Below are 23,531 nucleotides of genomic sequence, written 5' to 3'. Positions count from 1 at the left end.
CAGACATTTAAAATATTACATTATTGTTTTAATTCTTTAAAAGATAATTATTATGATGGAATAAAGATATTTTCGACATTTACATTCGTTTCCTGTCATCCATGCTCCCCAATAAAACTCTAATAAAATACATGAAATATAAAATAAATGAATTTCAGCCTGTTGTCTTTTCAGTGTGAATGCTTATATTATGCTTCAGGTGAACTCTGAATAAGGGCTGCTTTATTTGTAGCTAAAATCATTAACGATTATTGTGATTGATGTTGAAATCACGATTATTAAACTTGATTTCTCGTTGATTTTTACAACATCTGTATTACATTTCATCCAATTTAAACCATCCATTCTGAACTCTTTGGGAAACAATCATTCAAAATAATTTGAAAATGAAAAATATAAATAAATAAAAATAATAATATACAATAAATAAATACAAATAAATTAAGTGTGTTTGTGAAGGAAGAATAGAGGAACTCTTGTGGCCAAAATATAACAACAACATTTACCACACTCTGAACAAAAACAAGCATGTGACACAAGTGGTCGTTTAATCTTGATTTTTTTTTTAAATTAAAATTGAAACTTGATTAATTGCCCAGTCCTACTCTTAACCATAAAGCTGCGGGTGCACATTACACCCACACATAAATATAAAAACTGTCTAATGACCAAAGATTTTCCTGTTACTCCCCCAAAATAGACAATTAAAAAAATTACATTTAACACTGGTTGTGTTTTTAAATATTATGATTGAATTAAGCGATTTTTCACAACCGGATCCCAGCTCTGATAAAATACATTGAATTAGTAGTAGGCCTCTTCTTTCTAGTTGGAAAGCAAAGCTCTGCTTCAGGTCTACTCTGGAAGACAAAGTTGCGGCTGCAGACTTAAATAGAGTTCCATGAGGAGGTAGTTCTCTGTAGGTGTTCATGCCGTCCAGCAGAGGGCTCACTGTAGTTACTCCGTCTGTCCAGCAGGGGGCGATGGCGCACACTGCCGCTCTCCCCGCTCTCCTCACGAAGAAAAGGCACTTCCGCTGCTCTGCTCTGTCACAGACGTCATTTGATACAGCGAGGTGAGTACGCTAAATCAGAGGTTTACTGAAATGTTTGAACATTTAATGATATATATGTTTAGGTAGTGATTTATGCAGCGTGCATGTTCATGCTTGTACATGTTATAGAAGAGTAAACGCCTCGTTCTGACTGTTTTTGTGTGAGACTTCGGCGTTACAGAGAGACATCTCTGACCTTGGCTAGCAGGCTAACAGAGCTAGCTGCCGCTAGCTTCTTAAATGGAACAAAATGTCAAGGTGTCATTGATCACCTCCTGTAAGAAATACGTGTTTAAACTCATCAAACGTGTTTCCTGACAGGATATGTGATATGTCAGAGGACTGGTTTCATTCTTAGGTTACTTTTATCTCACTGCGTTGCGTTAATAATAATAATGAGGTTTTAACTACAGATGAAATTCAATTACCAAATCACCAAATTCATTCAAATGCAACTTCAGACATGTTCAATATGTTGTTTCATCTACACGTTTACTAAAGTGTAGAATAGAAAGTAAGAATATCAAACGTAAGGATATACACTTACTGATTGGTCCTTTAAGATATGAACACTCACAACGAGGATAGGAGAGAAGATGTACTTCATAAACAGCCCATTAGATTTGCATGATATGTCAAAGATATCCCGACCCTGGATCATGTTGATGACTGGATTTGTTCTGTTTTTCAGAAAGTCAGGATGGCAGGTCGTCGCATAGCCCTGAAGGCCATTGACTGGGTGGCGTTTGCTGAGCGGGTTCCACCCAACCAGAGGAGCATGTTCAACGCCCTGAAGACCCGCAGTGATGCCATCGCTGCAAAGTTAGTTCAACAACAACTGACTAAAGCTAACTATACGTTTCCAAAGACGAGACTAAACTCTTGCAGCTTTGTGATGGGGGTTCTTTGTTGCTGATCGGAGAAACGGCATCTGCACGGGGGAAGCTTTAGACACTCTACATTAAGTTGTCTTCTTTTTTAACACGTCAGCGTCCACTGCATATCATGCTCGCAGCAGAAGGACGATTCATAAACGCGTTCTTAAGGACCTGTGTCCACTAACACTGTTTAGTTTGCTGGCCGTTCTAACGACCTTCAGTTTCAGGGCACTTTTCACCGGCGCTTCTTGTTGCTAGGTTATGAAAGTTAACCTCCACCTCCCTCTGTAAGGACACTTAGATGTGTTTCAGCTCCGTGTGCTTAATATTTGCTCTTATTCAAGGATATACTACGAAGAAAACATGAAAACAATGTCATGGCATCATCAGCAGCAGCTCTACACCTGAAATAGTTCCCTTGAAAAGACCAGTAGGATCATTTTCTCCTCCGTCATTGATTTTGACAAAGCTGATATCAGATGTCTCGCCCCTTCTTGATTATATTGCCCATAAGAGTGTTGTTTAAATCCCAGAGATGTACGCCTCTGTGGCAGTTCTCCTTCAATCTGAATGCTGCAGAGGCGTAATGGAGGGACAAAGTGATCTCTCCTCTGTACGTCTTCAGAGGTAGTAACAGAGGAGAGACTGTATCAGCAGAGCCAGCGAGGTAGTGCCGCACTGTGTGGGCGTGTCTGACTCTGTGTGTATGTGGAGCTCCCCCAGTGGCGTGCTTACACAACGCTGAAACGCAATGTTAATTCACAGACTGGGACACCAATATTAAGCCTTTGTGGAATCAATATTAATGTACAAAGATGTGATGACGGCTGAGATTAGTTACAAAAGCTCTTGTCAAATTTCTTGTCAGAAAAATGTATTTTCACTTATTTTAAGCCACGTTCACCTCATGAAAAGTCCGGATAAATCCCGACATTTTCAGTTTCAGATAAATGAATGTAAATGATGATCTAATATCTTATGTAAAATAAGACATGATATTAGGGCTGCAGTTAACAATTCTTTTAGTTATCTGTGAACGCAGAACCTAAAGGCCTTCATGTGTGTGAATGTTCTGTTATTGCATCTACACATGAAAGAAAATCACTAAACTCTCAGCAGATACTGGTCACAGGGTGTTTGTGGATCTTATCAGCTTTGAGTCATTCATAGATTTCCTGGGGAAACTTTTGTCCTTCTTAGTCTTAGTGTGTGTCTCCCTCAAACCATCCAACTTTGAAGTCGCTCCTTTTTAAAATGATCATTTCACCCTGATATTAACGGATCTTTGATTTCATTTTCATACTTTTTGTAGTCATCAGTTAAACTCACCCTCCTCTCTTTGCACCAGACTCGCCTCCCTGCCTGAGTCTCCTACCACCATCGACTGGAGTCACTACAGGGCCGCTGTCGCCAGAGCCGGCATGGTCGATGAGTTCGAGAAGAAGGTGAGCCTTAATCAGCTGTTTGATTCAGCGGTTGTGCAAACTTATACAAAATGTCCCACTTCTGATGTAGCAACTTTCATTTGAATAATATGTGTCCTTTATGTCTGATATTGTAAAAGTACGTCTCAGAACCCAGATGAATTCATACGATGATTAAATCATCTGTAGAGGCCATGGAATAAAACTTTTTAACATCCTTAGCCTGTGTCTGTCAGTCGGTGGAGGTTACTTGTGGCCTAAAGAGCTTTGTTATGCAAACAGTCTGCATCTTTTATTCCCTTTTGGCCCATCAGTTTAGCTGTTGTTTGTAGGTCTGTCGTCATCATATTGGATCTCATGAGCTCAGATTAGATCTTAAGCATTTCTTGGTTTGCGTTGCCCTGTTCAATCCTAACTGTCCTAACTCCTATGCACAGTTCAAAGCCCTGCAGATCCCTCAGCCTGTTGACACACAGACCAGCGCCATCACTGCACAGGAGGCTGAATCTGTAAGTAATTACTCAGAATCAATCTGTGCATTCACTGAAACCATGCTTAGCTGAGCCGCTGTAAAGTCAAAGTGTTGATATGGGATTGAAGACGGCTGCTGTTACCCCTGAATTTGCTGTGATTTGTGTATTTTACATTGTGGAATTTTAACATGCGCAAAAGGTTGAATCTCACCAAACAGGCCGTTCTCCTCAGCAGAAATCTGATTTGCTGTGATCGTTTTGCATTGTCAGATGTAATCAGCTCTGTTTTCTTTCACAGAACAAAAGTGCATCCGCCTACATTGAAGGATCTACTGCTCGCATTGCTCAGTATGAGCAACAGGTGAGCGAGCAGATACGCTTCTTAAGCACCTCATCGGCTTCTTCAGAAAATCTGAGTCTATCACTGTGATCTTCTTTTCTCATGTCTTTTCCTCTGTTTTTGCTTCAGCTGGATAAGTTCAAGAACATGATCCCCTTCGACCAGATGACCGTCGACGACCTCAATGACACTTTCCCCGAGACCAAGTTGGACAAGGTCAAACACCCCTACTGGCCCCACAAGCCCATTGCCGAACTGTAATCCTATTACTGGACACCCGCCTCCCAATAAAGATTATGTATTTTAAAAACAAAGTTGGGTATATGTTAATTAATTGTTCGACATTAACATCTAGAAAACAAAATGTATCTCAAATGTTCTGGGCCTTTAAACATAAAGGAAGATTGGGAAGTTGCTTGTATTGTCCACTAGGGGGCGTTATTGCTTTAGGTTTACGTTCATTATGTGGTTCAGAAAACCAAGTTGTGTAAATCTGACTGATCAATCATTGGTTTACTTTCATTTGGCCATGGTATCTGTATTTACATGATTGTTTGTAACGGAGACTTTAAATTAAATTATCAACATCAAATACTTCTCTTGATATAATTTGCGGCAAACAAGGCATAGATACAGGAAAATAAAGTTAAAGTCCCTTCATTTTCTCCATAGCAGATTTTAAAATAAGCCATAATGTCAAAACCATCCAAGGTAGATTTCCCTCGAGCTACCTGAGTGTGAAACGATGTTTTTTAAAAAGAACCTGGTTTAATCGCGATAATGGGAAAATAACTACACTACCCACTGCCCTGGAGTGTCACAAGGATGTCTCTGATTGGTGGAGCTCGCCGTTACCATGGAGATGTTTACCGTCCCCGCGAACTTCAGCTCTCGCTGCTCCCACTGAAGCTCGTGGATTTTTAACACCGTATGGTATGTTTAAACATTTTCTATCAACATTATAAACATGTCATTAAACCTGAATGTACAAAGAAAGGTCGCAAAACTATGATTTGTTGGGTCTCTTGCAATCGCAATGGATTGTGGGATGCGTAGTTCCCTTACTCACGGAACATGTACTCATAGTATTTTGCCTTTTTCTCTTTTGCGCTGAGTAAAAGTAACAGTCATGAGTATCCGTGTATCAGATTATCTTGGTTTCAGGATTTAAATGATAGATATGAGGATTTTCTGAAATGTCAACGGAGGATTTGAATGAGGAAATTCACTTCCGGAGTCGAAGACGCCGAAAAATTGTAGAAATAACTTAATTATCCACCACTTTAATTTGAAAGTTCTTAAAGCGTCTTATTCTAATAGCATACAGTACATTTTTACATTTCAACAGCGGGTCGGAAAAAAAATAAACAAATCTCATCAAACTGAATCTGTTTTATTTATTAACGCAGAATGTCGTAATTCGTGGTGTTATCCAATCAAATATAAACCTTTTAATGCCCCTGAAAAAACGATTGGACACTGCCTGTTTATTTACATAGAAGTAGGCGGGACATCAGAGTCTTTCCCCCAACATTGCGTTCCCATTGGTGCCTCTATACAGCGCCTCTGTCGTTGATTGGTCGGAAATCTGACCGAAGGAGGAGGGGCTTCATGGGGACTGATTCCCTTTCTGTGTTATTTGACAGTCAGTGACGATTGACGGGAGTCCATCAGCTCAGGTAAACGCACTCTCAATTTATGATTTTTATGAAATGTTTTCAGTCAGTGATGTTTTAATGTAAGGTTGTGGTGTTTGACTGACAGCTTTCCATTATCCACGATGAGAAACTGAAGCTAAAAACACAAGCTATCCGTTCAAAGGAGTCCATAACGGAGCTCAGCCAAACCGCGGAGGTCAATAGGGGACATAACAGGGATAAAGAGCCATCTCAACATTATAATGGGGTTTAGAGGTTTTATTTATTGCCATTATGATGATAAGAGCAAACTGCTATCATTAGCATCGATAGCTCGTTATAGATGGGACAGTCAGCCAGGTGCCATCTGTCCCAGACGGTGCAAAGATGTTTAATCCCTTCTCAACCAAACAGAATATTATTCGTAATGTCAGCATTTTCACTAGGTGGAAAACCCTCATGTTGACATAAAAAGCACGGCCCTGGTGTACCTTTGTAGCTGCTATCACCTTAATGAGGCTTCATGTCTCCTTTAGCCTGCTAACAGAACACCACTGCGTCAAAACACCCTCTACTGGTGTGAACAAGCGACATGGAATAACAGCCTGATGCTTTTCCAGAGAGAAAAAAAATCCACTTTTTTTTTTTTATAGTTCTCTGTAAAGCAGTTTCCCTCCGGCATGGTGTGTTTACAACCCAACAATCCTACCGAGGATTCACCAGAGGCCAGTGAGGCAACATCTCTGTACGTACAGATTTATGCCAAACTATTTTGGCTGGAGGGAAATCTGAGCTGGTGTCGCCCCCTGAGTTCACCTTGGTCAGTATGTTGCTGTCGTTTGTGTCAGAGTTTAATACGGCGGCCGAGAGGTGTCAGACTACTGCATATCCATAAACACTTTGACCCTTGAATCTGTCAGATTTCACGGGTTCAAGATTTGAGAGAAAAATAACGCAGTCATCAATATAGCATAAGCTAAGGCGGCCGGGAGTTGTCAGAGGAATGCATATCCAAAAAACGCTTTTCAAAAGGGAAAAACACACAACCGCATTAACAGAGAAGATAAATGCAAAGTCCACAACACGAATACAAAAGGGACGCAACATGAGAAAATAAAATACGACAAGCGTATTCTAGTATAAACACAATAGCATTGTAATATTTGTTCATATTATTACTAAAAAGTATAAACTTGCACTCATGCTGCGGTTTTGTTTTGCATCTCTTTGCATTATTGTTGTGGAGTTTGATGAAGCCTGACACCTCCTAACCACCGTGAATAGGCTATATAGATTTCCTTTTAAGTTCTCTTTTTGGCTCACTGTGCTGCATGTTTCAACCAAGAACATGTTCCTCTGTTATTATTCTTTCATAATGTTAAGTCTTTAAATCTCTTAATTCTATATTTACCTCGTGTTAGCTATTTTTCCACCGTCCATGATCTCAATCAGGGTTCAAAACTGAACATGAACCCCCTCAGCTGTGCAGATTGAGGGGGATATTGTGAATCTCACGGCCTGGAGTGTTTATTGTGCGAGGTGAAAACAGACATGGTTGTGTTAGTAGTCGGCTCAGGTCTGCCCGTGGGACAGTGGAGTCAACACTGGCTTCATTGTGCATAAAGAACAATGGGAGTAGGCCTGCATGGAGGGAGGCACTAAGAGACTATAGGCTGGCTACTGTCTCTCTGGGGGATAGTAGAACCAGGCCTTTCTTTACGGTGTTATTACCACTCAGGAGAAAATGTAGAGACGAGGAGAGACATCTGAGCAAAGCTTCACATCCAGCTGTCATCTTTCTCATACCGAACCTCGAAAGAGAGGCTGCTGCACAAGTAACAGAGACTGTGTGATGGTTCTGGAAACATCAGTGAAGGTCATATCATGACATGTTGTTATCAGAGCAGAGTTCAAAAACTAGCATGTTGATGATTGCATTAGTGCCCATTGCATTAGTGTGCTGCACAGCAGTGAAGCCTCCATCAATGATGAACATTTTCCAGGGAACGCCTTGCATATTCTAGCAAGACGATGTCACACCACATTCTGGACGTATTACAACAGCATGGCTCGGGAGTCAAAGAGACCAGGTGATAAACTCGTCTCCCTGAAGTTCTGACCAATGTTTGGATCAAGTGATGTTAGAAGAAGCGTGATGAACATCCGGTCCCAACCTTCTCTGAAACGTGTTGCTGGAATCAAATCCTAAATGGAGAAACGATCACATTTCTCACCTACGAAGTCTATATATTGTCTTTGTGCTTCTTCTAGTTTTTGAACAAAGATTACACAACAAAAATTCTTCGCCCAGATTGTGTCCTTCAAACGATTTGTCCCGCTCAGCAGCATCCTGCTCCGTGGTTTGTCTGTCACTCAGTCCTTAATGTAACAGGACACCCCCCATCCCCAACCTTTCCCTGATTGAATTTCATCCATACAGCAGTTCAGCCCCCCTTCCACTCACTGATGTCATACATTAGGCAGGAAATGCATCAGACAAAGATGCAGCTGGTGCCACAAGATGTTGTTGCTTCACTCGCCGGTTACAGGACAATATTTGGATATTGCAGCGAGTATTCTAGGCAGATATTTTCTGTCAATAAAGTAAATTCAGCGTAAAATACATCCAAAGATTCCATATTTTCAAGCTGAGTAACATCTTTAAATCTAAAGACTAAATGGCAGTCAGTTATATTTCCCATCTACCAACGTTGACATAAGCTCAAACATCCTTTATATGAATGAGAAAGGCCGCTCCTCTTTTCTCTGATCTGTGTTTATTTTGCTGTTAGCATGCGCTGCTCGTTTGTTTACAGTCTGTGTATAGAGAGTGCATCGGGCTGCTTTGTATGCCCTCAGCAAACCTGGAAGTCTGTGCTGCTGTTGTTAACATGGTTGTTTTCCCTCCTGCCTCACTTTCTGCTGGAGTCGTCAGAGCAGGGGGTGGAAAATCATTGAACCGTCTGCGAGCTAAGCTAGCATAGCTGTTTATGTGTCTGTAGACGGTGAATAAGCTTGTTGTCCCAGCTATGGCGTGTAAGCCTGTGTCAGCTGAATCAGTCTGAACGGGCAGATGTGGGCAGGGAGGAGGTATGTGGCCGACCTGGATGAACTTTAGCCATTTTAGCTTCAGCGGAGAAGCTCACTTACATGCAGCTGAGGGTTATACTGGTTAGACTGGGCTGTTAGCTTTAAGTTGTGATGGTTTGGGCCTATAAAAGATGTTCCACCATGGGGAGGAAGAATATTAAAGAGGACATATTATCCCCCTTCTCCACCTTTTCAAACAGTCCCCTGTGGTCTAAATGAAACATCTGTGCTGTGCTTTGGTCAGAATATAACATGAATCAAGCATCAGAGGAGGTTTGTGACCCTGTATAAACCAGCTCTCTCAGAACGCTCTGTTTTGGTGTGTGTGTCTCTTTAAATGCAATGAGCCCCTCCTGAGTTTTCCCCGTAGACATCACTCCTCTGTAGTGAGAATAAAAATGGCAGACCTGCACAACAGTTTTGTTCAAGGCTGGGGGTGGAGTCCATGGGTGGAGCTACTAGGGGAGGGGATGGTATTTTTTATCTAAGTCAGCCTGGAGGTTGGGGAGGACCGAGAAAAGGCAGAGATGAGGCCGAAAGGGTGAGCCCTCTCGGCCTGGGGAGAGCTGAACACCGCTGTTAGCCTCTGGAGGACGTAACAAGGAGAGCGGATTTGAAACAGAGCCTTTTTCTTCGTGTTTTAAGACTTATGCCGACCACAAACAAAGGACTGGATGGGTTTATTTCACATTTTGTGGGTCAGTAGACACTCAGGTTACCAACATATATGTTCAAAAACACTGTACAAGTTTTCATGTCCGCTTTAAGTTTATATTTCTGCCATTGTGACAACCACACAGAGCTCAAGCTTCTTCACGGCTGCTGCTGGACATCTGGCATGAAAGGCTTTTCTCATGACCTCTGAACTACAGAAGTACAACTTCTTAATGTCAGCACACAAACAAAAACATAACAATGCTCTCAGCTGCTGAAAACCAGTGAATGTGATAGAACTAGATAAAGAACAAGAAGCTGTTGGTACACACTACATAGCCATGCCTCAGGGCAGAGGTTTTGGCAGGCACTGTTGCTTAACCACACTGAATGTCTTTACTGAGCGCCAGAATCAGAGAGGGATCAGATCATTGCATCCTACAGCAACACACTGCCAAGGACAGGACGCTGGACCAGGCTTTGTCTCAATCACACACAGACAAACACACAGCTGATAAGAACCCTCCAGATGGCTGCCCTCGCTCTTTGTTGGAGGGAATTTGCACAATCAATTTAACAACCTAGATTTGTTCATGAAAAGAGAGAGAGCATATGATCAGGGAGAGATGCACAAACATGATGAGGGGAATTTTTACTGTTCACTCTGCGGAGGAACGTTTGCAGATTAGGGAGGGACAGCGAGGGTCATTTTGTCAGATGAGTATCAGTGTGTCCAGATCCTCCGGTTCATGTAAGCCTATCAGGAGACTGAGTGGAATTAAAGAACCACCACCTCTTTTTTGATCCATCCATCCCCCCCGCCCCCAGGGAGATGATCTCCTCACTGCCCCAATTCATTCATGATTAGAGATTTAGAGAGAACCATGGAGGCATGCTTATGTCTCCAACATCTCCTTTATTTTCCCTTCCAAGCATGTCATACTGTATGTCTTATTAACTTTGTGTGAGTGCAGCAATGATGGAGAGGAAAATAACTTTGCAAGGTCTATGTTTGTCAAGATACCAGAATTTGAAACATAGAAAAAATCTATACTTGTTTGATACCAAAGCAGAGACATATGAATCTGAGCATCCTATGTCAGGGTTTTTTTGTTTTTTTAATGACAAATATCATTAATTCACAATAACAAAAAAGACAAACCCATGATACGTGCACAGTGTTTCCACTAGGTTTACAGCGTTGGTGGGGACACAAACACTTGAAGGAATCTTGGTGTTCATGGGTTACTTTTAATGACAGCTGTCTTTTTCTATGGGAAAGGTATCCTTAAATGACTTCTTTCCCTGATTTCCGACTCTATCCACTATCCTATCCCTACAATAAAGGCACAAAAAGCCCAAAAACAAATCTTTAAAAAAAAATTAAGGACCGTGTAAACTAGGGCTAGGAATCTTTGGGTGTCTAAAGATTCTGGTATGTACTAATTCAAAGTCTATTTTTGAATGAGTACATACTTCAGGATCTACTCCAATCGACTGAATTTCTTGCTGCTCCATTTGGCATCCTACTGAGTTAAAGAGCTAGCATTAGCACTTAGCAGGGAATGACTGATTAGCCCAAAAAGTTAGTTATGAATCTATTTAAAACCTCACAAGATAAGAATCTCGATTTTTACATGAATTGATTTTTTCCCCCACCTCTAATGTAGACCATTTCAAGGTCCAACTAACACAGTAGCCACAATCTACACATCTGTCATACCAACAACAAACAAATAACTCTAATTGACTAATAATTGACTGACCATTTAAAGTGTCACTGTGCTTTTTTGGGTGTAATACTCCAACAGAAACGATCCTGCTGCATCAGTTTTGTTTGCACATCTATTTCATAATACAGGGTAATGCACTCTGTCTTACATGTAGTGAACTAATTGGCAATATGTCGGTAGTCGTAATTGATTTTTATTTGTGTGTGTGCGTGTCTCAGTTGGGCCATCCCAGTCAGAAAAGTCTGGACACACCCCTAACAACAAGCATCATCAATCACCAGAGTGTCAAGCCGTGATGTACGGATATGCACACACAGTTACTTTCCAGAGGAGCGACCATCTTATCTTCAAGTGTTTGATAACGGCATCTGAGGGATCAACGCAATAAATGTGTTTATCTATATCTGTCTCTACAGATTGAAGATAGATCCAAATATATCGACCGATGTATCTGTATTAGATTTTTGGTCTCCATATCGGTATCGGCCCCAAAAAACCCTTATTAGTCCTAGGCGCCCAATATTGGGTAATTTTCTTGTTATCAACCAAAGAAATTGCAAACAATCTCCATCATACTGAATAAAGTGCAACAATATGTTTGCAATGTATTTGTGACTTGTGTCCCAGTAAATGTTTGACAGTGAGCCAGCACGTGTTATACCATTTTATTTTTCATATTCTAACCCGTGTTTTCTCCTTCTTTGACCAGTGAAATAAAGTATGTCTGTGTTCTTTTGTAGTGGCCGTTGATGGACAATCCCTATGAAGAAACAGGATTACAATGGGACAGAGTACCTCGGAACAAGAGGTCCAGGGAGACAACCCAGAGGTCGGTTTGTGCCCCGCTGTTATTTATTTCCATAATGAAGTATACCTGTGCAGTAAATGAAGCCTTGAAACAGAAGGTTGTCCACTGAAGTTTGAGAATGGGTGTCACAGAAAAGGCAAAGTCAAATGCTTCCTGTTAGATTTCATCCCTTAAAAGGAGAGTGCACCCTATCTCTAAGGCTGGGCCTAGACACCCTTTGGAAGAAACTCATTTCAGCCCTTTGTATCCATGATCTCATTCTTTCAGTTGCAAGGGTGGCCTAGTGGTTGGGGCACGCCCCATGTACGGAGTCCTCCAAGCAGGCTCCTTTCCCTCATGTCATTCCTCACACTCTCTCCCAGATTCGATTCGATTTTGATTCTTGGGGTCACAAGATTCCATTGAGAATCTATTTTCAAAGACCTAGCCTTATGACTTAGCAGGGAGTGACTGATTGGCCAAAAACAAAAATCGATTTCTGGAAGTTATGAATCTATTTAGAATGTCAGAAGATAAGAATCTCAATTTTTTTTTTTTTTTTTTGCATAAATGTTTTTTTTTTCACAATTCTACGCTACACCAATCTGTCTGTCAATCTCACAATCCATTTTACCCTCAGTCGGGAGCAAGACGCCCGGGATACTTGAACTCACCACTTTTGAGTTTGGAAGGTGGTGATGATTATGTTATCTGTGTGATATCCGTGCATAATGAAATGCACGATATGAAACTGCTTCTTTACGTTCTCTCTGTTTGCCAGTATGTTCTTCTGCGCGCTTTAGTTGACACTTTGAGTGAAAGTCTCGTGCTGTGAGGTGCAAATGGGAACAAGCGACTCAGGAAGATTTAATGTGCAGCCTGCATCTGTGGAACCACTTCAGACACTTACCCTTTCTGTTTGTCGGACTGCAGCTTGTACATTTAGAGGAGCCATTATCTTCTGACTGTAAATCACACGTGTACAATTTCCACAGTCATGCTCTCATTTCTAATCTCCTTTGCGCCTACTTGATGCCTCTGGCTATAATATAAACTTGTTGTGCGGTGCACCAGCCTGCCTCTGCAATCAGCCATCTGTCAGCTCCACTCTCAGCGCCCAGCTTAGACTTTTACTGCCAAATAACCCTTAGCTCCTCCCACACTAATCAATAACCACTGATAACAGACATGTCGTGTCATTGGCTTTCAGCCAGAACACTAAAAATATATTACTCCTCTTGAAATAACCTGATGGCCATATGCACTAACGCTAAAAGAAACAAGCTTATCTTGGTGACCGGCTCCTTCCACTCCCTGTTCTGATCATCCTGTTTTGACGAGTAAATCGGTTATTTCCTGCAGTCACTGAGTTCAAGTGATACGTTTGCTGCTTTCTATGAGTGTTCTTTAAATGTTTATCTGCTTCTTTTTGAGAAACAATGCAGCAGAAGTCCACCACTTCCTTCTTCTTCTCTGTTTTTCTTCCCCCTTATCGTTTCTCCTGCGGGTTCTTTCATGCTCAGCTGCTTTCTGTCTCTCTCCGCCTGACTCAGAACTCCAGTCCATCATTTTGAATTATGTCTTGGCGGGACGTTACATCCCCTCACCGCAGCTTGAGACCATATAACTCCTGACATGCATCTGTGGGACTAACATAACTACAGACATACCACCCGAGGGTGACGTTGTTTTTGCACATTAAAGGCCAGACAAGACTGCCTGGACCACGTTAGGGGAGCACTTTGCTTCATATTATTCAGCGCAGGTTATCTTGTGTGCTGACCTGCAAACTGTGGACTCCAGACCGCTCAAAGTTCCTTTGGATTCTGTCCTGGTTTTTTTTAAAATCTTAGTAGCCAGATTAAGTCTGTTCTGGCTGACTTAAAGGCAATGTTGGTAATTTCCTCCAGATCTACTTTTTAAGATTTTGGTATAAATTTTCTTTAGGTCCTGCCAGAAATGAATAACTCATGTTCTCTGAAAAAGGAACAGTTGTAAGCCTGTAAAAACTTCAACCAATGTCCGCCACTAGGTACCAATCTGATGAACCAATCAGACGTCTCCCTGTCTCCCTGCTCACTCTCTACCTCTTGCGTGCATGAGCCCTCACTCAAGAGATGAGCTGAGGTCCGCTTCTGAAGAAACAGCGCTCGTGCATGTGAGTGAGAGGGCGTGGCTTTTGAGGGCGCACAGAGGGGAGGGGGCGGGTGCTGACGGAGCACTGAGGGAATGCTACTTTCAAAACCATGCTAGTTTTCAAAAATTGCAAACCCTCACTTTAAAGTCTAAAGTCACTTTATTATTCTCTGCACTCTGCATGGTAAAATATAAATTTTCATCTGCTCAGATTTTCATATTCCCTGCAGTTAGGGCGTCACGATATGAGGAAAAATATGCAATGTGCAACTACATCAGGCTTTCTCAACGTCGGGGTCCTGACCCCATGTAGGGTCATATAGAGTTCAAATGGGGTTGCCTGAAATTTCAAGGTATTCAGCAATAGAAAATAGAGTTTATAGTAAAATATTTTGAACACTGCGGGACATTAAAGCCAACGCCAAAACAAGAACCTTCAGAGTCTCCGTCTGTCCGTCGTCAGATTGTGCAGAAACGTCATCCCGGCTTTTCTTCTTCTGTCCACAATAATATACATAATAAAGCCTAAATGTGCTCTGAGATTAATGTTGACTTTTAGCACAAAGCTGTTTGTATTTTGGATGTCTGGGGTAATTTCTGTGAAGTCAAAGGGGGGGTCACGATCCCAAAAAAGGTTGGGAACCACTGAATTACACTGTTCAATAAATAAACAACAAAGATGCATTACAGTACGATACAACACACTCTGCTGTAGAAAAACACAAGTCAGAGGAGAAGATAAGACAAGATAAGGACATCATGACAGGATTGCACCATCTGTAAGAGCTCATACGTCAGGCGGGTCGGAGGATCTCCTATCTGAGCTCGCCTGGAAACAGTCTACTCATTTCGTTTTCAGTCCTCGATGAAAAATCAATAAAGTGGGTCAAACAAAAAGATCGACACAGGTGCACACCAGGGAGCTCCTTAAGAAGATTATTAAACAGAGCCAACGTGCTCGTCCTCCTCAGTCCTCCCCATATCCCTGTGAGCTATGACTTATAGTTTTAAGGTTTATTATTTAGGGGATTTTATGCCTTTGTTTAGAGATAAGACAGTAGAGTAAAGTAGGAGAGAGAGAGAGAGAGAGAGAGACAGGCCCTCCCAGCTGATGCGCTCATGCGTTTTTGGAGTGACGTGTCTCTGTGTGTCCAGGCCCTTAGTCTGCATTAAAAGGAGCAGAGAAGTTTACAGGAGTGGAAAGTGAAAAGACATGAGAATTAGAGCTGGAGCCACACATGCAGGGGGGAAAACTTTGGAGAAGATGAAATGTAAAAATCTTTATCCCCTTCTCCTCTCATATTCCTGATATCCAGACGTGCCGGTCTCCACGGCAAATCCCTTATTCCCACATTCCATTACACTTCAGTGAGATTGAGGCCTTCAGGCCCCACTCACAGGGTTTCAGTCTCTGTCTAATGTCTGAGCTACTGGTGGCCTTTGTGTGTGCCAGAAAGTTAATGACACGCTGCCTGTGGGAGCTGTGGGAGCTGTGGTTGTTGACGTGAAATGAATAATTTCTCTGTATTTTTCTGTCACATCAGGACGGGTTTAATAACTTCAAGTCATTTGTGGAGGAGGAACTTCAGACGAGCATGGTGAGTGTGCGCTGTGAGGTATCTTTCACATTGCCTTTGCTTCACTGTTGGGTCACCCCTGCAGGAAGTTGTATTTCTAGCACACACGTTACACAATGAGAAGAGAACGATTCAACAAGCATGCAGATTAAATAATGATGTGTGTGTGAAACATCATTCAGCAGACAGCATGAGACCTTGTAACCCTGTGTGCACACTCATCGTCTCTCTCCCTCTTTTGCTCGTCTCTCCACAGATGGTGGGGATGGTGATTGGCGCAGGCATCGCCATAGTCCTCATCGCCATCCTCATCTTCTTCGTATTGCGGAGAATCCAGCTTCGAAGTCAGTATGATCTCAGAGCGCTGAGAACCCGTCATGGAGCTAGACAATGGAATATCTATTTCTATGATCATGTGTTTGTTTTTGTTTCCTCACAGACCTCGAAGCTCAGGAGGCTCCCAAATACCGCTTTCGCAAGAGGGACAAAGTCATGTTCTACGGGCGGAAGATCATGCGCAAAGTGAGTGTTTGACAGAGAGACGTGATCGCCTCTAGAGGTGTGACGATATACTCAACTCACGATATGATACGATTTACAACACTGGGTTCACGATTCGATTTTTCTCACTCTTCTTGTAAGGGTGTCTAACCCAGTTTATGTTCAAAAAGAACAATATTTTGTCATTTGGGGCGGCAGTAGCTCAGTCTGCAGGGACTTGGGTTGGGAACCGGAAGGTCGCTGGTTCAAGTCCCGGCACGGACCAAGGCCTGATAGCCGGAGAGGTGCCAGTCCACATCCTGAGCTCAGCTGAGGTGCCCTTGAGCAAGGCATCTAACCCCAAAACTGCTCTGGAGCGCTCGCTGTGTGCAGCTCCCTCACTCTGAGACCTCTCCATTAATGCATGTCCATAGAATCCTGTTTGTGCATGTGTGTGTATTTCGGCCTGTGTTTGTGTTCATGTTCATTAAAACTGTTTAAAACTGAATTTGCTCTTGCGGTATTAATAAAGTATAAATTATAGTTATTATGATTATTATTAAAACTGCTTTTTGTGATGCTTTTACTTTACCTTTTTGTCCTAGGTCACTTTGTTTTCAGTTTTGATAACATTAGATTACACAGTGACAGGAGTAATTAAAACAGCTAAATTAGCACCCTCTGGAGAGGCATGAACCTTTACGTTGTCTTGCATCATCTTACGTCCCCTTAGGTCTCTCTCGTTCTCTGTTACCTGCAAAGACATTACCTGAGACTCATAAGTGAGAAAGAAAGAGAAATAGAGAACCTCCACTAGTTAATCTAGAGTGGAAATCAAAAGTGTGCATCATCCTCTGCAAAAATGTAATCTGCTGTAGCCTTGTCTGTACGTCTCCATTCTGCTAAGGATGTTAGAGACGTGATAGACTTGAAAAAAGGTGGTGAAAGGTACATAGCATACATTTGCTGATTAAAAAAGGGAATTGCGATTCATTTTTTTCATCTCACTGATTTCAATTGTCCATTGGTTTTGATTTTCAACAGTGTCGTGAGGTATCGTCACATCCCTCGTTACCGCTGACTTCATTCATCTGCCGTGATGGTAAAACCATTTTAACCAGTATGTCTCCTGACAGGTCTCACAGTCTACCTCTTCCCTGGTGGGTACCGCCTCCTCCTCTCGGCCACGCCTCAAGAAGAAGCAGAAGATGCTCAACATTGCCAAAAAGTAAATCTGAAAACGAGAAAAAATAATTTTCTTAGTTTGTAAAGAGTGTGAAATGGTTTCAGTGTGGTCACTCCTAACTCGGACCAGCTTGTGACGCAGTAAGATAAGTGAGAAAAAAAACATTGAGTGAATAAAGAGCTTAGAAGCAGCTTTAGGTCATTGATGCCTGATGCGTCTTAAATTCATCAGGATAGCTCTACCATTCATGTTTTAGTTAGAAGCAATGGTTATGAAAAGATACTTGAATATTCTACCTATTTTTTCACCTAAAACTAGAAGTTGATGTGTTTTATTTCTCTTAATAGTGAAATTCATGCCACAGTTTTCCCTCGCGTTAAGTTAGACAACAGCGAGTTAACCAAACTGCTGTTTTGCTTAAGACTTCAGAGAGTTTGGAAGCTCAGATGTAGACAACTGTGTCATATGTGTACATCTGTATATACAGTAGACCTCTGGGCAAAGCAGGGGCAGGTCAAACAAGCTAAATCAAATTGGTCTGAGGATCGATCCCTGCGGAACTCCAATGGTACAATCGGCAAAAGCAGAGCATGTATCGTTAATTCTTGGACTCCATCCATGGCAGTGTATTGTGCAATTGAGACTGTACACTGTTCGGATGGGCTGTAGATTATTCTTTCAGCTTTAGAAATAACCGGGCCTGTCATTGATTACAGTGGCTGCATCACCTGCCTTGATAACAAGGGAAATTAACTGAAATGTTCCCTTGCGGGGATCAATAAAAGTAAATCTTAATCTTAATTTTTATAGCTGCTGATTCAAAGGAATTAAGAAAATTGCATTGTTTTATTGTCAGTGGTGCACTCGCTCACTCGCTCACTCGCTCACTGCCCTCCTGTGTAGGATCCTGCGCTTTAAGAAGGAAGTGCCCATTCTACAAGCCAAGGAGCCCCCTCCCTCGGTGCTGGAGGCGGACCTCACTGAGTTTGACGTGGCCAACTCCCACCTCCCCTCCGAGGTGCTCTACATGCTCAAAAATGTCCGGTAGGTACCTTTTCTTTGGATTTTTATTGAATTTTATTTTATTTCATCTTGTATGTTTTCTTGTATGTTTAAAAAATTATATATAAAAATGTGCCAGGATGAACAAAATGTGATGAAATATGACAACTTGTAATGTAGTAAAACAGCCTGCAATAAAGTATTAAAAAAAATACTTTTATTTTTTATTTAACCTTTATTTAACCAGATAAATAACCCATTGAGATCAGGATCTTTTTCACAAGGGTGACCTAGCCAAGAAGGCAGTTAGTCTTTAAAGGCCTGAACATGTCAGTACAAGATCAAGTTGATTAGCATGGTTGATGATAAACTCCTGTAAAAGACACGCATCACTCCAGCTTATATAATGTTTGCTTCTGTTGTGAAGCAGTTACCTAGCAATCTAAGTGAAAAACATTCCACTCAACAGATCACAGATAAAAAAAATTACTTTTTTAATAAAGCAGACAGATTCACACATGTCTTTGTGTGTGTGAAAACCCTCCTCCTCACCTCTGTGTTTTCCTTCACTGCAGGGTTCTGGGTCACTTTGAGAAGCCGCTCTTCCTTGAACTCTGTAAACACATGGTGTTTGTGCAGTTCCAACAAGGGGAGTACGTCTTCAGGCCGGGCCAGCCTGACAGCAGCATCTACGTGGTTCAGGACGGGAAACTAGAATTGTGCCTTACTGGAACGGTACGCGAGCACATGTGTGCATGCCCGCTCACGTACCCAGAGTGGTTGTGAATTTCCTCTGGGAAGTGGTTTTTGTGTTTTAAAATTATGTGGTTCAAAGTGTTTTGCAGTAAAAACTTAAATTCACAAGGGTAAGCAGAGCTAATAAGGGATTTACTAGGGGAGCTCTGGCTTTAACAGTGATTAGCTTTAATTAACATTTGACTTTTATAATCTCAGGAAACTAGGAAAGTAACAAACAATAACTAGAGAGGCACCAATCCAACTTTTTGAGGTCTGATACCAATCCGATACCTGGGCATCTCCCAATACCACTCCTTTGTTTCTTTTCATCTGCCTTTTTCGATAGTTTCTTTTTTTATATATACAGTATATATATATTTATTTTTGGGTTTTTTGTGCCTTTTTTGGAGAGATAGGACAGTGGATAGAGTCGAAAATCAGGGAGAGAGAGAGAGTGGGGGAATGATATGCGGGAAAGGAGCCACAGGTAGGATTCGGACCTGGGCTGCCCGCTTGGGGGACTACAGCTTCAATACATGGGGCGCCACCTGCACTCCTCTTGGTTGGTTGTTTAAACCATCATCATCAAGACATGAGCCTGCAGATATTGCTTGTAGTCGTAGAAGTTGTTAGGAAAGACATCCAAACTGCTTTGGCCTTTGTTTTTAGCATCCCCCATGTTGAGCAACACACAGTGGGCGCTCCTGAGCTGATGGTGGGGAGGGGGTTTGGTGCCTTGCTCAAGGGCACCTCAGCAGTGCTCAGAAGGTGATCTGGCACCTCTCCAGCTACCAGACCAACTTCCAAACTTGGTCCGCACCGGGACTTGAACCGGCGACCGAGCTACTGCCGCCCCAAACTAAGCTACTGCCGCCCCCCCCCAAAAAAAAAAACAACCCCAAAGTCCAACCTGATCTTGTCTCAAACTGCTGACATTGGCGGTGGGGTTTGTGTGGTTGGAACGTCAGCAGTGACCTCCGTCGTCCAATGGGGTGTCTCTGCTCATCAACATAGTGGGAGAGTAACTGTGTGTGTGTGTGTGTGTGTGTGTGTGTGTGTGTGTGTGTGTGTGTGTGTGTGTGTGTGTGTGTGTGTGTGTGTGTGTGTGTGTGTGTGTGTGTGTGTGTGTGTGTGTGTGTGTGTGTGTGTGTGTGTGTGTGTGTGTGTGTGTGTGTGTGTGTGTGTGTGTGTGTGTGTGTGTGTGTGTGTGAGCATGTAGAAAGTCCAGTTAGCATAGTTAGCACCAGCGCTAGTTTGGTTACGTCTGCCATCACACTAATCGCACAGCGTGACGTTACAAGAACAAAACTCTGCTTTCCCCGTCTACACAGAAACACCTTAAAGAGAGTTTCTGAACATCTTCACGCTGGAAGGAGTTTTACTAAACGAGAGTTTTTTAAGTGACTTAAAAGCACGGAAAAAGCTACGCGTTCAAAAATACCCGCCGACAGGTGGACGAGGGCTGAGAAATGAATTCAGGTCTTGCTGCAAACTTAAACACAGGTTTCTTCTTTTACTTCTTTGTACACTGAAATAAATGTCTAATTTCTGTCTTCCAGGACGGCAAAGAAAGTGTGGTGAAAGAGGTTTACCCTGGAGACAGTGTCCACAGCCTCCTCAGCATCCTGGATGTCATCACAGTAAGCCACGCCCACTTCTTTCCACACACACACAAACACACACGCCATTATCATGTGCAAGGTTGCTGCGTCACAACTAAACACACAAACTCCCCGTATTCAAGCATACACATGATTCATTCTTGATGACATGCTACCTTGATATCAGTGTGTGGGACCCCACCCGTCCGCCTCCACCTGTGTCAGGTGACTCCTACTTTGATCTGCAGTTAATCAGTGACAAGGCTGGGTTGAATCACCAGACATATTTAGACTGTTGTTTCAAACCCCCCTCTATAGACTTTGTTCCTTCAATCTGAATGTTGTGAAGGTGTTACAGGGGAAGGAAGTGATCCCCCCTCTGTTCTGTCTCCAGAGAAAGTAACAGAGGCGTTACAGAGGAGAGATGGGATCAGCTGAGCCAGCGGGGGAGAGTAGCATCGCCTTGACGTCTATTGAGAATTCGCCCTATGGGATTTTTGCATTGGATTTTGGATCATTGCAGAAAATAAGCTCTGTGGCAAACACATGTTTCTGAAGCGTAGGCGTTTTGCTCAGCAGGATAATTTTCACAGATGAACACCAATTTTATGATGTTTGAAGCGTTAATGCGGCCGACCGACGTCACTACCGTTATTCCTCAGACGATCTCCGATAAAATAATCTGCGTAGCTTGATAAATTGTTTGTTAACATAATATTTTCCTTAACCTAAAGATTAAACCTACATGAGACATCTCCGACTAGTGAGAGAGTTCCCGACCTCTGTGTCCGCCGTGATGACATTTTAATGTCCCCGACAACCACTGAAGTCTCATTTAGCCACTTGTTAGCAACCTTCAAAATTCACAAGTGGGGGTATTACCTAACGTAGTTTATGTGGTCTAACAAAACGGCAACATCGCTTAAGCTTGTGTTAACCACAGACCTTATTTCAGGCGTCTAACCACAAACCCATTCAAAGACCCCATGGCGCTCAAATGCTAACTTACTTCCGGGTTTTAGGACTCATTCCTGTGGCGCCCTATGCTGTAACACATCGTGAAACTGACTGGGACACCAATATTACGCTGTCCAGGAATCAGTATTAATGTACAGAGATGAGATGACGGCTGAGCTTAGTTACGGCGCTTCTGAAAAGGGCTCGTGTGTAATCTCATCGTCCAATGAAAAGGTTTAAAATGTCAATCATAAAGATTTCCATTTAAATTACTTTCTGAAAATCCATTGAAGGGTTGTCCTGACCTAAAATTGTCATAGCCTAGCGGTTATGACACATGCTACTTGTACAGAGTCTGAAGTCCTCGTCACAGCGAACGCAGGTTCAAGTCTGACCCCGGCCCCTGGTACTCTTGTCCTGCCTTAAATCATTCATGAGATACAGTTCTTTATTCATAACTCATGGAATGCTGGAGTTTGCATGCTGTCTCAGTTGCACAATTACATTGGCAAAGTCTTTGTACCCAAACATGGCCACTTAATTTGTGCAATGTAGACAGAGTCTACTCCTCTGCTGTCTGTCTGTGAACGCAACGTTTGCCTCTGTACTTGACACCAAAAGGACTTTTGAAACGTCAGGATTTGGCCAACTGCTGCTCTCTCTCCCTCTTTCTCATGCAGCAGCTTTGGGTTAAAAATATGACTGGAAATCTCTTGTTTTCTTAAAGCATAACAGAGGTTGATACTTTTGATAGCATGTTTTATAAAAGTATCAGAGTGTTGAGAGCCTTGACGATGATTCCTTGTGATCTTTGTGCGCAGGGCCACCAGAAGCCTTACAGAACGGTGTCGGCCCGGGCTGCAGAGGTTTCCACTGTTCTACGTTTGCCCGTTGAAGCCTTCCTCGCTATATTCGAGAAGTACCCAGAGAGCCTGGTGCGGGTCGTCCAGGTGAGCTGTGTGTGTCCTTCTGTTGATTCTGTTTAAGCGTTGGGGTTAGCTAAACTCTTCAACTTTGAATGTGATGTAGACAGAACGTTTCCAAAAAGTTGGGGCGGTGTACAACGACAGCATGGCTCTTTAGAAAAAGAAGAAGAAGAATAAATACTTTATTAAACCCAGGAGGGGACATTCAATTTTACTCTGTTATTGACTTTAACTGGTGACCCTCTGGTTCCCAACCCAAGTCCCGACAGACTGAGCTACTGCCGTCCCTAAGCGTCCAGGTGCCAAACCGGCCTTCCTAATGTGCGACTTGCCACCTATTGAAAATGTTTGGAGCATTATGAAACACGAGATACAACAAAGGAGCCCCTGAACAGAGTGTTGACCCCGAGCGGACTTGACTGAAACGTGTTGCTGGAATCCAACTCAAAATGGGAATATAACCATCCTAAAACAATTACATTCTCACTTTAACATCTGACTGTCTTTGTGCTATTCCAGATGAAATGTGGAGTTTGAATGTGTTAAAAATCATGATGTTCTGCTTGTATTTACATATCACACAATGTTGTTTTTTTTAAAATCAGTGTTGAACATTTGACAACGTCAAATTACTCACTTCCTGTTTCATCTGGTCAGATTATCATGGTTCGTCTTCAAAGAGTAACAGTCCTGGCTCTACACAACTATCTGGGGCTCACCAATGAGCTCTTCAGCCATGTGAGTTTATCACACACACACACACACACACACACACACACACACACAGCCAGCACACCAGACAGTCCCGTGCAAACATGTGTGGGTGGTGTGGTCAGGAATTCTGCATCATTATCTCGA

The 23,531-nt window shown here is 42.4% G+C and overlaps 2 protein-coding genes across 7 annotated transcripts in view; both read left to right on the top strand.

Annotated features, from left to right (window-relative positions):
• Positions 1-956: 956 nt before the first annotated feature.
• atp5pd (ATP synthase peripheral stalk subunit d) lies at positions 957-4,483 on the top strand. The gene is made up of 6 exons (XM_020654918.3): positions 957-1,075; positions 1,746-1,876; positions 3,281-3,377; positions 3,794-3,865; positions 4,128-4,190; positions 4,299-4,483. Exons 2-6 carry the CDS (start codon positions 1,755-1,757, stop codon positions 4,428-4,430), a joined length of 486 nt encoding a protein of 161 aa, XP_020510574.1. The 5' UTR covers positions 957-1,075; positions 1,746-1,754; the 3' UTR covers positions 4,431-4,483.
• A 1,287-nt stretch (positions 4,484-5,770) lies between these two features.
• The window catches only part of pnpla6 (patatin-like phospholipase domain containing 6), a 46,693-nt gene continuing 28,932 nt past the window's right edge, over positions 5,771-23,531 (top strand). For 3 of the 6 annotated variants that reach the window (XM_065954244.1, XM_065954246.1, XM_065954240.1), the window contains exons 1-11: positions 5,788-5,848; positions 12,024-12,112; positions 15,751-15,804; positions 16,040-16,127; positions 16,223-16,305; positions 17,400-17,491; positions 18,353-18,493; positions 19,027-19,186; positions 20,749-20,829; positions 22,569-22,697; positions 23,331-23,411. In XM_065954244.1, the coding sequence (XP_065810316.1) occupies positions 12,065-12,112; positions 15,751-15,804; positions 16,040-16,127; positions 16,223-16,305; positions 17,400-17,491; positions 18,353-18,493; positions 19,027-19,186; positions 20,749-20,829; positions 22,569-22,697; positions 23,331-23,411 (957 nt within the window). In that variant the 5' untranslated portion in view covers positions 5,788-5,848; positions 12,024-12,064. Of the gene's footprint in view, positions 5,849-6,459; positions 6,627-12,023; positions 12,113-15,750; positions 15,805-16,039; positions 16,128-16,222; positions 16,306-17,399; positions 17,492-18,352; positions 18,494-19,026; positions 19,187-20,748; positions 20,830-22,568; positions 22,698-23,330; positions 23,412-23,531 lie in introns of all 6 variants that reach the window. The other 3 variants (XM_065954253.1, XM_065954250.1, XM_065954242.1) reach the window with 2 other exon arrangements.

This window comes from Labrus bergylta, chromosome 1 (genome assembly GCF_963930695.1).
Source record: "Labrus bergylta chromosome 1, fLabBer1.1, whole genome shotgun sequence".
Taxonomy (NCBI): domain Eukaryota; kingdom Metazoa; phylum Chordata; class Actinopteri; order Labriformes; family Labridae; genus Labrus; species Labrus bergylta.
This window is presented reverse-complemented; position numbering and strand designations above follow the sequence as displayed.